At 40.7% G+C, this 14729-nt stretch overlaps 1 protein-coding gene across 3 annotated transcripts in view; it reads right to left on the minus strand.

Moving 5' to 3' along the window:
* The window catches only part of LOC136779244 (neural cell adhesion molecule 2-like), a 172183-nt gene that overhangs the window by 23691 nt on the left and 133763 nt on the right, over window positions 1–14729 (minus strand). For all 3 annotated transcript variants that reach the window (XM_066736747.1, XM_066736756.1, XM_066736740.1), the window contains one exon: window positions 2734–2885. In XM_066736747.1, coding sequence (XP_066592844.1) covers window positions 2734–2885 — 152 coding nt within the window. The remainder of the gene's footprint in view (window positions 1–2733; window positions 2886–14729) is intronic.

Raw genomic sequence — 14729 nt, forward strand, 5'->3', positions numbered from 1 at the left:
AGCATGAGTAGCGCGAATGCTTTGGTTATACTACTTAAAACTCACTGGAAGCTCGAAGAAACGTGGCAGTGTTAATTTTTATACATGGAGTGATTCTGCAACTTCTATCTGTGTTCTTCGCTTGGTTTGACAATTTTTTAATCGATGGATCGAAGTTTTTATTGGTGTTATATATATATATATATAACAGTATAGCTTATCGAATGGCAAACTTGAACAAAGAAAGGCTGACTCTGAGAAAAATGCATGTGCCATCACGGAAACTTAATTTTGAACCCTCACTCTATTACAAGTTCATTGACCTTTTGTTCGATTACAGTATTTTTAACTGTTTTGTTGCGGAACGCCGAAAGCAAACACTAGTCGCGCCAATGCTTTGGTTGCACTACTTCAAATTCACTGGAAATTCGAAGGAAGGTGGCAGGGCTAATTTTGATACACCGATTTGATTCTGCAACTCCTATGTATGATTTTTGCTAGACTCGGCAAATTTTTAATCGATGGATAGAAGTTTTTATTGGCATTATATATATATATATAATAATAGCTTATCGAATGAAAAACTTGAAGAAAGAAAGTCTGAGTTTGAGAAAAATGCATGTGCCATCATGGAAATTTAATTTACAGCCACCCGTCTATTGCAAGTTCATTGACCTTTTATTCAATTACAATATTTCTACCCGTTTCGTTGCGGAGGACCGTAAAGTAAGCACGAGAGTCGCGCGAATGCTTTGGTTATACTACTTAAAACTCAGTGGAAGCTCGCAGGAACGTGGCAGGGCTAATTTTTATACATCGATTGTTTCCGTAGCTGCTGTGTGTGCTCTTCGCTTGGTCTTGGCAATTCTTTAATCGATGGATCGAAGCTAAATAATTGATTCGGAGCTTTTATTGGTGTTTCCGAGGTTTCGGAGGTAAAAGTAATTGAATGGTCGAGATACGTTCGGTGTTAGAGATCGATTCTACTTTGGTGCTTATGTAGTAAACTCGAACAAAGAGAAAGAAGCGACGGAAGAAATACGATGGGACGACTATAATCTATATCTATATAGGAAGCGCGTCGAAAAGAAACGCGTTTCGTCTTTTCCTGTCTCTAAACTCGCACCTCGAAACTTTCCTCGAATGAGCGTGTATACTGCACGGAAAGAAAACACCACCATTTTTCACTGGATCAATACGCCTGTCCCCGGACTCGACGAATTATTGTAATTTCACAGTTTTTCAAACATTCGACACCCCTGACGAATCGTCGCGATACAACTCGTCGTGTATGCTCGCTTTCCTTACACCAATCGCCACGAAACTTTTCTCACCTACGACGAATCCAACTCTGACGATAAATTCACTTTGCGACAATATCCACCATTCGTCACAGTCTCATCCTGTCTCCGGACAAATTATCCAATTATTAATTCTCTTCTCTCTCTCTCTCTCTCTCTCTCTCTCTCCCCCTCTTTCACATAATATAAATTCTCTATCTCCAAGATGAAGAGGCAGACAGAAAGAAAAACATGAAATTAACGTTCTCGCGACGAGGAACAGTCGAAGCGAGTATGATTCTAGAGATTTTTTACTACCTTCGAGTCCACTTGTAATGTGAAACACGCTGTCGAGAGAGTAATGGCTGAAGAGGTTTGATAAAAAATGGGGGTTAAAGGGGTAAGGTCGAGTAGCGTTTAATTGGATAGTTTTCTTTAGGTTGGATGATGAGCGATCTCTGTTTGGTGTTGGAATAAATGAAGCGAGTTTGGTGCGAGAAGGGAGAGGGGGTAGCACTGGGATTAATTAAGCATTGGCAATGTGAATATTTGGAGAAGCTAGAGGGTGGCGTAGAGGTTGTTATCACGTTGGTGGCTTACTTTGATTTAAATTTTGCCAACGGTTAACGACGCTCTTATCGTCCTCTGTATGGTACACATATATACATGCGTACATATAGTACCTGTATCTAGAGAGTAGGAGGGAGGGTTGCTGATAACGATATCTCATATACCATTGGACCGAATACACACCAGTCTTATTTTACAGCTCCTTTAAGAGGGTGCGGCACACACAAGTTGGGATTACAAATTATCTTGAGTGCACGCTATACCGAAGTATAAATCGAATTTCGGGACTTCCGCGAATTTCCGCGCCGCTGCGCGGCTTCCGGGAAGCACCGGCGACGCTGCTGCAGGGCTGCTGCAGCTATCCCAGCAGCAGCAGCACCGGCTACAACACACGTATGGACCATCTCCTCCTATCCAACCCTCCACACTCCTCTCTTTCATTTTCCTTCCATACCCCGCAATATGTACACGGTGTCCCAGGAGTAATAAAATCCGATTTGCAGCGCGCCTGGATTCACCGGAAAAATTAATTAGTCCTCGCAAGCGATATATATATATATATATATATATATATATACGATTTAATAATACCGTCCGATATTTTTCAATTGAATTTTCTATTGTAAAAGGAAGAAAATTTCGCGATCAAGCAGGATTAAGGTTTTAACTGTTAACGTTAAAAAAGAGCTTTGCTCTCTCGTTCGAGTTTTGTTTTACGCGGTGAGTTTGTTACTTCCGGAATAGCAAGTATCTGCTTGATTTAAAACTCGGGGGTGAATTTATCGTGGTTGGGTTTGGAATAGGCGGGGTTTGGGTATTATATATATATATATATATATAGTGGTATATCGTTCAGTCAGTTGCGGCTCGTTTGAAATAGTTGCATCGGCTGTACTGCACTTACGGTCTCCTTCGAGTCCTCCAGGCGCTGGCCGTCCTTGTACCAAGTGACCCTCGCCGGTGGTCGAGAACCGGAAGTCGTGCAGACCAGGTCGTACCTCTTCCCTGCTGACAATGGCTGATTAGCACCGTCTATCCGCACGTTCAGTGGGCTAACTGCAAAATATCAATGATTCCATCAGTGCCTCTTATCGGTCTGTGCTAAACCTCCTTTCCCACTTCGCCTTGCAAATAGACGCAACTTTAATCGAATCATTCAACCTTCTCGCCCTCTCGTCAAACACGATTAGACCTCATTTCTCTCGGTGGTGGAAACTCTAGCTATGTCCATGTAAAGTTCTCCTTATATACTATACCTATATATATGTGTGGTTGTTCATTGACAAAAATGGAAAAGAAAGATTGAAAAAAGCTTCAAACGAAATCCGATCGAGAGCCTTTCACTCTTTGCCTGTTCTTAAAAGAACCTTTTCCTCTCTCAACCGTGCTACATATACTTTTTATTAACACGCTGGAATATAAGTAGCTATAAGTAATGAAATATTGACTCGACTGGATGCGAGTCAATAACCGTATAGGTGATAGGAGTAACTCGTTTTTATTGTTGATCTCGTTAAACAATGTCAATGTCTGCTCTTTCACCGGTAACGATCCTTGATCTCTCGGTGGATCTTATACGAAATAAAGTTGGAATCCACAGAGTTTAAAACCGGTATAAACTCTATATACGAGAGGTTATATTTTTGCTTACTTCGAAATTGATTCTAAAGATTAAATCGTTTTGTAACAGAGGAGAAAAAATTTGTGTGATTTCTGCACGTGAGAATGATGTTATCGTGGATGGGATGTGTGAATGATACGCAAATATATATACGAGAAACAATGGAGACGTAGAAAGATTTGTCGTATACCAGTAGAGTACGTAGCAGCGCATATAAGGCGACTGCTGTTTTGCCGGTTCGTTGCACTCGGCGAAACTCCGGGGTATCTACGTGCTACGCCCTGAGAATTCAGTAGTCGCCGAGGGTCGGGGCTTGACATTTGGAGGATGAAGAGAGAAAGATGAAGATCCGAAATGACAAAGGAGACGGAAGCGTGGTAGCGGAAAAAAGCAAGCGCGATGATGGAGGAGGAGACAAAGGCAGTGGGACAAAGAGGGAATTTAGACAATTTTATACGAATAACTCGATTCTTGCGCGAATGTTGCCTGCTATATATAGTCTATACGGTACACCGATGATGTATCACTTTATAACAAAGAGAATTTATCAATGTCAATTTGTGCACTCGACGCACATCTTGCCACGAGCGTATTCCGACGGGGAATGCGAAGATGGTTGGAAAAAAGGAAGCATAAACTCTTGAGGTACCTCTACATGCAGATTGAAAAACGACCACTTTGGGAAAGGGAATACAAGCCTTGTACGAATTTGTCAGCTATGAGGGATACCGGTACTGAGATTTCTCCAGTTTTACCAGTGGGGACTGTACTCGAAACTTCCCCCTTTTTCCCCTTCGAATGATAAATGAATTATTGCAAGGACTTGGTCCATTAATCGTCCTTAAATCCGGATCATAACTTAAAGGCGAGAATCTATGGTCGCGGGCTAGACAATTTGTTTTAACAATATAGTGCTATATATTGCTATAGCGTACGTGTTCGTGTGTAAATAATAAGTTTCAAGCATTTTAGCGAGAAAGAAGATTTATTAGCAGAAGAATTAAAAAGGACTCGCGAAAGAAATTAGTTTAACTTTATGTAATCTAGCAAACAATCAACTTATTACTCCTTCGAGCGGTCGTTCCATCAAGGAAAGTGGCTCTACCGAACTACGTCACCTAGAAATCATTGCGGGTCTTCCAAGATTGAGTTTCCCTAACGTTTAGCAGTTTGCATTGGAAATGCTCTTAAAAGGGGGTCTTGGACAATGCAATATCTGGGTGAGATGGGAGCAGTTGAGGGGGAGATTATACACAATATTTCCGAGTGTAGGGGGGAGGGGGAGGGGGAGGTAGAAGAGAGAAAAAAATGAAGGGTCTGGGGTGACTGTGTAGTACAGGAAGGAAGGAAGGAAGGCACAGGCAGAAGTTGCTAGCTACGCGAATAGCTTGATTGCCAGCCTAATATTTCAGGCATTCCATTCCATAGTCAGCCACCGCAGTTTCGCGCATCCCTCGGGATGAGGCGACGGGACTAATTTACATGACTTGCACCGAGCTAATTCGAGGGACGCTCGATAGCTCGGACTGAAGGGGTTAAAACGACGTTTACTTTATTACGCAATCACGGAGAAACTCAATATTGACAGAGACGCGACGGCGGTTTAGGGCTTACTCAAAACCGGATGAAGCTAACAATCTGTACTTGCTTGCTTAGTCCAATAAAAAGTACCCATTAAATAACGCCGCGCGGGCATACAAATTAAATACTCAAAAAACTTACTCTTAATCCATCCAAGATCTCATCTCGTAAAACATCAACCTTTTAAATTAATCCAGTTATATCGTGTACCTAACTCATATTTTCGCTAAAATATTCTTTCTAATTTGTCATTCGAGCTGCAACGAATGACGGACTTCGATCTTTTGTCATCGGTTCCGGCGAGAACTGACGAATCTCGAAATTGGTCCAGGCTTTCAAGTGCTGAAATATTGCAGCTCGTGGCGAGTGTTTCTTTTCTTTTTTTGTAAAACGATAGTGTGTTTCGTTTAGAAAATTAAATTTTCTTCATTTTATACTATAATCTAAAAAACTGCATTATAAAAGCTAAATTATACTTTTTAATTATATATCCCAGAATCGAGTGTACATATGATACTTTAATTTTCGTCCAGAGACAAAGTAACAGGCCAATTAATATATCAGAGTAGACTCTTCGTTGCGAAAGTGGTAAAAACAATATAGCTTACCACAGCTTCTATCACTGTTAAAAAAAAAGGAAATATTTCTGATTGGTATTTCGAGTGAAAACAATAGAGTTTCGCTGGTAGCAAATGTACAGAGACTCTCTCGCAAAAGTTGTTCTTTTTCGACCGAATAAGTCAAAGCGTATCTTGGGAAGAGGAGAGACGGTAATAGGGGCATTAGCCCCGTTATCATTGTTATTAAAGCTATTGGAAATTTATAGGTTAGTCACAGTGACATAAGCGGTTTCTTAGGTGGCCTGGTTTCGGATGCTCCATCATCTTTATCCGGTGAATCCATCGACCAGCCGGAGAATCAGGGCATATGCCTATTGTTCCTGGCAAATATACATCGTGGTCGTGGACGTCGCACGGTTATTGCGAAGGCCGTATCGGTCTCGGCAGAAAATTTGCTTTACGCGACGGACCGTATCACCGGAAGTCTCCTGACACCCGCCATCCAACTTTCCTAGCTTCCCTCCATAGTCAAAGCCCACTCGTGCTTCATTGCAAATGTCACGCGAGACTCCTGCAGCCACCACCACCATGCACCATCGTGCACCTTCCACGTCTCGAAGCTCGCGCTGCCAAGGTCCCCTTCGACCTCCCCCCTCCCACCCTCCTGCTCGACCCCTATATATTCCGCATTTCTCCTCTTTATTCTTTCCTTTGTCCACACACCGACTCTTACCCTCGCTACGCTCCCGCGTGAATTGATGATACATTCTATCCCTCGAAAGCCGGTTGAAAACTTACTTCGTACTCCATTCAACGCTCGCGGAACTCCCTGAATACGCCGTTAGCATTCTTTTGTTGCGTGCCTACCGAGACAAACTCGCGTTTGCCCGCCAAAATCAAATTAGTCGTGCAAAATGTCTTCCCATTCATAAAAATATTACATTTCATTTTTAACCTGCACAGTCGTTCCTCGCTCCATCTCTCAAGACTGCTCCCCACCTTCCTTTCCCACTTAACGATCGCCAGACGAATTTCCCATTGTTCTACCGAATCTACCGTTGTTCCGGCATTTTCAGCTCCATAAATAATTCCATTATATTTGATTTTACACGCTATAAATCCATAAATTTATACACTTACCGAATTATTCAGCTGTATTATTGTTCACTTGTTTTAAACCCTTTGTAATCTCATTCCAGCGAATTACTGCATTATTACTCGACACGGTAATTTGCAACTGCAGTAATTCGATTGAATCGAAGGGGATTTTTTTCTTTGATAAACAGCGTCGGGTTTCCATTCTTTCGTACGGCCGCATATTGAAATACGATGAAATTTGACGGTATACTGTAATTGTAACTGCAACTTTTAAACTAATTGGAGTGTAATTTCATTCCTTGCGTTAAATCCCTGAATTTGTGAAGCTACGGTAAAATGCGGGAGCGATCGTGTTTTTAATCGACGAATCGTGGCTGAATCACGACGTGATTTTTGAATGAAGAGGGATTTGTCCGAGTTTCCGCGGGATGATCGAGGGAGCTCGTGGTACGTGCAAGAAAATGAAATTAGAAGAGTGAAAAAAGGGCTAATCCATCGGGGAGGATAGAAATTTTTGTCGCATTGTCGCGCTACGGTACGATATTTAACGCAAGCGGTGGCGCCTTGCACAATTTCATCTCGAGACGTAATACCGAGATACATTTCTTACCTCCGAGCGCTCCAAACAGTTATACCCCGCAATTTTCCGGATCTTCAATGTGAAATCCCTCGGGAATAAGAGCGATTTCTTCTTTAGCTGTTATAATCCGTGCCAGGCTCTTATAATCGGACCTATACTACTGACTCAACGAGAACAATGAAGGTTTCCATTACTGTTCGATACTGAGAAATCCTTGACAGGAGTGTCTGCAAAGCTGCAAACCGATTAGCAATCCTCGTCTCGGACTTCCTGTATTGATTCACTATTCAATTCTCCTTCGACTTTTCGTCTCTCCATTTCGAACAATGTTCGTCAGGATTCGTTCAATGTATAAAACAATGCGATATAGATTTAAGGCTTTACTGTAATAAAAAAAAAAATTTTTTTTAGAAATTTGAAATTTTTTTGTTCGCTGGACGGTAAAGTTGATTGTTGCGATATTTTAAAGAGCAGGTAGGATCTATTGTTTGCGTACAAGTTTGAGTCTGGGCAGGAGTATCAGAAACTGATGTTGGGGCTAACAATGGGTCCGGCGAGTGTCGAAGACCGCTGCGAAAGAGTCCTCTCGCTTTCTCTCACATAATTTTAAGCACCGGATGCAAAACGCGAGCTCGAGGCTCCTTCGTACAAGTGGAAATTGGATGAAAGCAGCCGCTGCTTTTAGAAGTCAGACGAGGGGCGCGAGAGCACGCAGAGTGAGTAGAAAATGACGAGCAATCATTTTCTTTATGCAACTTAATTTTTTCTTCTCTCTTGTCTACCTTTATCCGGTTAGCTCGAGTATCCCTAGCTAACAATAATAGAGAGAATGCTTCAATTCATATACCAAAGATCAAAAGAAATTTCATCGTAATGATAGTCGATGGATATATTCAAACTACAGAAGGACGAAAATAAATTGTCCAAATGAAAAATTGTTAAAACGTATATGTGGAAACTCTACTAATGAAAATTGTTTCTGTTTCCAAATTCGTCGAGTCAAAGAGTTCGATAATCAAAGTTTCCAGTGACTATACATGTATTTCCCTGAAAACTTTTAATTAACCCTATACCCAATTTCGAGTACAAATTAATGATTTTTCATTGTTGCTATTTCGTCTCTGCTGGATTTTTCGTGGGACGTTTATTTTTTTCCTGTTTTCCTCGTCATCGAACAACAATCGTTCGCGATCCTTTATCTTGATTGTAGAGTCGGTCGATAAATCAGGATCAATAATTCGAACGATTCGGGTCTGCAGTGGATGAACAGCACTAATGGCTATCGATTTTCGGGAGTACCGTAACCGCGTGGACAGGAGAGTTAACGATAAACAGGCATGCAGGCTGGCAGGCAGAGGCAAACCTGCATCTGCGATTGGAGTATCACGAGCCTGTTCATTAAACCACGATTCCACAAGCACGAATTTGTCACGCGTATTATACACGCTCATCTACACACGCGAGATACGACGTTACATCCACTGTTTGTCCACTAATACTTTGCACTGTCTCGCTTCGGTCGCTTATACACATCCACTTGGAGTTTTAAATCTACCACGACTGCTTCCCGACGACTACCACTGTACAGCTTAATCGCATTTTCTCTATGCCCATAATAGACAGGTAAGTCGGATTAGAACTAAACTCCACAAACACTATTCGTTAAGCCCTATATATATATATAAACAAATTAAATCGATTTTTTACATAGAGAAAATAACTTTTTGCTATTCTTCTATTTTCTACTCGGATAATCCCAGTTTCGATTGACAAGGCACATTCATTCATGAGCAAAATTCCGAATTACTTTTTATAAGCTCGCAGATGAAAGTCAACTTTTCATTATTCATTTTCTTTACAATCGATAACAAGTATGAGAAAGTATCATTCAAAGGGATGAAATTCGATTTTAACGAGAATCCTTCTACCAACTAGATCGCTAGAATAGCTATGCCTTTTATCAATTTAGAAAGTTATACATATATATATAACGCTATAGGAGAGACCGGGGACAATTGTAACAAAAAGTGAATCTCATTTTTTTCCGAAGATACTAGTAGTGTTAAAAATCTCAAAAAAATTGTAATACTTACTACATATGTCTAGAATGCAAATATATTTTTATTGAAGTGATGTTTTAATTAATCCATACGCAAACAATGAATATAGTACCACGTGCACACAATTTGTTACAATCGACACCACACAGGGTTCAATTGTAACACACCGATTTTCAATTGTAAAATGTGCGTAATTCCCATAGTGCATGGATAAAAAAATAGTTGAAGATACTTCAATAAAGGGAGTATGTTATCTAAAGGTTAACATGCATGATACAATGAAATTTACTTGTAAAAAATCAAAATAACCACTATTGACTGTTTTATAAAAATAAAATTCTTTTTATGAACATTATTTTTATTTCTTGTAACATTTCAACATTTACTTGATCAGAACGATGTTTATTGCAATATGTAATGAGTTATTGAAGATGCGATAGAAACATCTATGATTTTCCTAAGATTCAATTAGCATGGTACTATCGGCATCAGTTTACTTGTTACAATTGACCCCACACGCTCCAAATTACTAACTAGTAAAATTTAGCCAAGATAATTTCATATTTAAAAATCGTTCGACATTGAAAAATTTACTCAAAGAAATGACGATTTCAGTCATGTATTGAATTTTAATATTTACATAATAGTATTTGAGCAATTCAGAGTTAAAGAGCAAGTGAAATAATTGCAAAAGAGTGCCTAAAACTGATTTTCTCATTTCTACGAACAGTGGCGTAGCATTGGCGGTCCTAAACTATTGCAACTACAGCATCTTGTACAGTGTTCAAGAAAGGCACTGAACGATTTTAAATTTCATTAATGGACGGAGCCACAAATTTGAATGTTACAATTGTCCCGTGTTACAATTGTCCCCGGTCTCCCCTATATTTCTTCAGAAGAATCTTCAATTGTCGAAAATCTAAGTGGCTTTTTGGATACGTTTGTTTTAGTCGTGTAGGAATGCTCGTAGATTTTTTATCGCGTGAAATTGTTTCAGGAGGGGCAGGGGTAAAAGAAGAAGAAGAAGAGGAAGAAGAAGAGGAAGAGCAGGGAGGGTTTCTGGCAGATTTTAGAGAGCTACGAGATGGATCGTTGATAGACCTTCCGTCGCCTCGGGCAATACGAGCTACTTCTCCCAGTTCTCCCGTGCATTGCCCGGCATTTTACGTGCTATCCAACGCTAATACGTGCGCGCGCTTATATACGTCTGTGTGTGTGTGTGTGTGTGTGTTCAGGAAAAGACGAGGAGGAGAATTCCGCTTGCTAGGCGGAAGAGTCACCCGGCCGTTGTCGTTGGGCTGTTCTAGACCTTCTGTCGCCTCGGGCTACCGAGGCTACTCTTCCTATATCTATTATACACACACAAACACATGCATACACACGTGCACACTCGCGCGAGCCGTTTCTCATCCCCGCCAAGTTGGACCTTCTCCCACCCCCTTTCCCTTCCACACACACACACACACACACGCGCGCGACTCCGTCATCGTCTTTTCCACTGAAAATTAGGCCAGTGTCTCTTCAACTCTTCAACTCGCGCGCGTCTATTCAGGTCGCGAGAAGATGCATCGGGTTTAGGTTCGCGTTAAATTTTAAGAGCCACTTCAGTATGATCGTTACCGCCCTTTTATAGGCTATTCCCACCCACCCTCGTTCCCGATCCATCTATATAACTGCCGATGTACGGCATTCCGCAAAACGCTCTAAAAATTTCCCCTCCCCTTTTTTCTGCATTCATCCGATCATCCTCCTACGCTTTATTCTCTCTTTTCTCTTCCTATACTATATATATAATATTTTATTTATATAATATCGATCCGATATGTACGCCACGTGGAAGCGTACGATAATAACAACGTTCGCATCGCGTTGCGATTACAGGAAAAATAATGTAAACAAGAAAGGGGTGAAGAATTTTTTCTAGAGGACCGATAATAACGGAGGGAATGTTGCGTACAACTATATATATATATATACTGTATACACAATAGAGTGGACGAGGATCGAGTGTAAATGGAAATAATAAGCGGAGTGGCAACAAATTTGAGTGGGGAAGGGGATTATCTTATCGAGAGAGTAGCGATAACGGGGGTGGCAAAGTTTTTCGCGTTATTGATAAACGGACTCCACGGTGCAGTCGATGGGGTCGTTAAGCCGCGATACCCGGGGACGACCGAGCTTGTTATCGAAAGTATAAAAATATATAATTGTCGAGATCCTGAAGAGATATCGAGATCTATGGGATATATATATATATAGTGTATGGGGGGTGGGGGAGGGAAAGCGATGGACGATTTTGTGCCGAGGAAAACTTGAGAGACCATTGGACGATGTGGTGCTTTAGTGTTGTATATATATATATATATAGGAGTGTAGCTCAACCCGGGAGACCTTCGATTGCGGCCTCCATCGGAGGGGAGGTAAAACGGGGTGTAATTGCTTCGTCTATGCCGAGAAACTGTTGCTAGACTGACGGAAGACGTTAAATCTTTCAGGATTACCATATTCCACGCAGTTGTACACAGGGAACGAGGGTCTTCTGCAACAGCGCTCTTTATGCGGTATTCCCGAGCATTTCGCTACGTTGGCTTGCACTTAGGAAACTGCTATCGACCGAAATAGCGGCAGGATGCCTGATGTTAAGCTTGCCTGAAATTACGCAAAAGGGACCAATGGGAAATGATTAAAAGATGTCAGTTAGGGCCTTTTGTCGATATATATATATATATATTGCGCGAGTAGAATAATCCGTGCCACTCGATGCCTCCCCCCCGTTAAATGCTAATGCGAGCAACGATTATTCCGAATAAGGAGCCAGCAGCGAGATAAGAAAAGTTGGAGGAGGATGAAGAGACGCCCACGCGCTCCTCCTCAGCAATTCATCGGGATATGCGAGATTCCAAAGTTATTATTGATGATTGCGCTGATGAGAGTCCGTGCAGAGAGTCTCCGCGAGCCGTCAAAGAATGCTAAATGATCTTGGGGAGAAGTTTCGAGGGATTTTGCGGGATGATTAAAGGGATCCGTGATATCGTTGAGGAATATTAGCCAGGGCTAACGCGCGGGGATATTGATGGATAATCAGTGAGGTTTTGCAGGACATTGAGATATCAGCGGTTTGAATGGAGAGGGCTTGGGACGCTGCGGGACGACGCATTAGGAGCTTTATAGCGATGTTAGGGCTTGCTGTTATACAGGACTTTATTGGATGTTGAAGGAGCAAGGATTTTCAGCTTGCCGCATATATATACACGCAAGATTCATCAATTCGTTGCCCTTCGGTGCATTGCTTTATAACTATAACTATATATAGATGCGTCGTTGTGAGATTTTGGTTAACGCAGCGATATTATATGGGCGGAATCATCCTGGGGAACATGCAAAATTCAATTGGGAAATCTATGAAAATTGGAAAAACTTGTGCTGCAAGGAGCTATATGGGTCGATTGTGCATAGTTGTAATATTGAAGAACGATTCGTTTATCAAAAGCAGGCAACGGTTAAGCCTGCTACTGGCCAGATGCGACCCTCTCCACTGTATCGAATAACGACTATTCAAACGAGCCTGGCTTTAATACCGCTCCTGCACTGTAGATTCAGACCCCTCAATGGGCCTGCGTTATACACCCTCCAATTGCGCGGTAACTTTTTATGGATATTAAATAAAAGTTGTGCGTATCTCGGTTATTGGCTGTTAAGCTATTTGCGTAACACGTTAACTTTATTTCGCCACTCCGAAAGTAACAATTATTGCATGTCCCGGAGGTTTCGCCATTCGTCCGTCAAGACAAAATCTATATATAGACTGTGGGAGCGCATTCTTTGTAAAATTTTATCCTCTGTAACCTCGAGGTGGATAATGGAATTTTAAAGCTGTCGTAGCTTTAGGATTTTGTAGCTTAAAGGTGCATAATAAATGTTTGTTTCTATATGGATGGAATTTGTTCAGTGGTGCGACTATGCAAATAAATTAATTTCGCTGTAAAAGAAAGCAAATTGAATTAGTGAACTCGAGCCTGCACGGAATACCTTAATTAAGTTTTTATACTTTTGTCGTGAGAAACTTATAATCTATTTAAATGAAGCTGCAATATTTTTGGACCTTTTTCATTAATTTCCGTCGTGGTGGTCTTATTAGCTTCTTATTGGCAAAAATAATGCTTTGATCGAATCCCGCGAGTTTTGTGCTTGGAAATTGCGTTAGCTCGTCCTATCTTGGCAGCCGGTGGTTTTGGATGGAAAAAAAAGTTTTACGCTTTTCCGCGGTGCAGGTCCGTGCAAGATTCAAATCTCGCTGTTTTAGACGTAATTGAAAATTCATATTCTCGTTGTAAAGATTTGGATGGGGAAACGTTGGTAATCAGCTGAGAGAACGATTGTACTTGTAAGCATTGAAATGGCCCAGCTCCTTTTGAATGGGGTAATTGATCGGTGGAATTCAATTTACCTGGAATAATGAGATTCATACGACGTACATTGCGTGGCTGCCTGGCGATGAGCTACCGCTCTATTCATGCATTTCGTGAATCGCCACTGCGCCTGGCCGTACACGCTTCGCAATACACCAAAGCAATAACGCCGAATGAATATGTAGATTAGCAATTAATACACAACTCACAATAACATTTTCCTCTTTCTATTTTCTCTCATACACCCTTCAAACATTCTCATATTTAACGCCAGCCATAAGCTTATGACGTAATGCCGATAAGACCCAGCTCCCCCTCTCTCTATATCACACTATCAAATTTATAATATTCATGCTAAACACACAGCAACTATACGTATATACCTTATAATTGCAATTGGATAATCAAAGGAAAACACTCCAAGTGGCACTGCAATTATTTACAACTTATTTATATGCAGATCAATCACCTTTCTAGATTAAAAGTCACTTTCCTTTTACATTTAATGCATTTTCAGGAATGCTGTAAATAAGTTGATGTTGGAAGTGTTTCATTTTTCAAGGATCTGATTATATTTACCGAGAAAAGTTGAAGGTAACAGCCAATCGACCTCATTAAATTTTTCTTACAGTTAAGTTTTCGTGCAGAGATTGCATTTGGAAAGCTTCTCGTATAAAATAAACCGATATATTACTCATCTCTGTGCATTATATAACGATAAGCGCGCATGACGATTGAAAGATACGATTAATTATTCCTGCTTTAAATTAGCACAATTAATTTGGAGAAATAATTGAATAAAAAGAAATTAATACGAGGTACCTATTCGAAAATGTTGAAGGTAGAAAGATTTTAATTATCAGTCTTCCTTTGAAACGCTATAAAATAATTATATTAGCAAATAATCTGTTCACTTTTATATAAAAATTTTATTCTTACACTTCTATTATCAGAATTCTTTTATATCATTGCTGCAAGCCAGTAACAAAAG

This window comes from Prorops nasuta, unplaced genomic scaffold (assembly GCF_024137725.1).
Source record: "Prorops nasuta isolate Cenicafe-Biocafe unplaced genomic scaffold, Cenicafe_Pnas_1.2 PNAS00002, whole genome shotgun sequence".
Classification (NCBI taxonomy): Eukaryota; Metazoa; Arthropoda; class Insecta; order Hymenoptera; family Bethylidae; genus Prorops; species Prorops nasuta.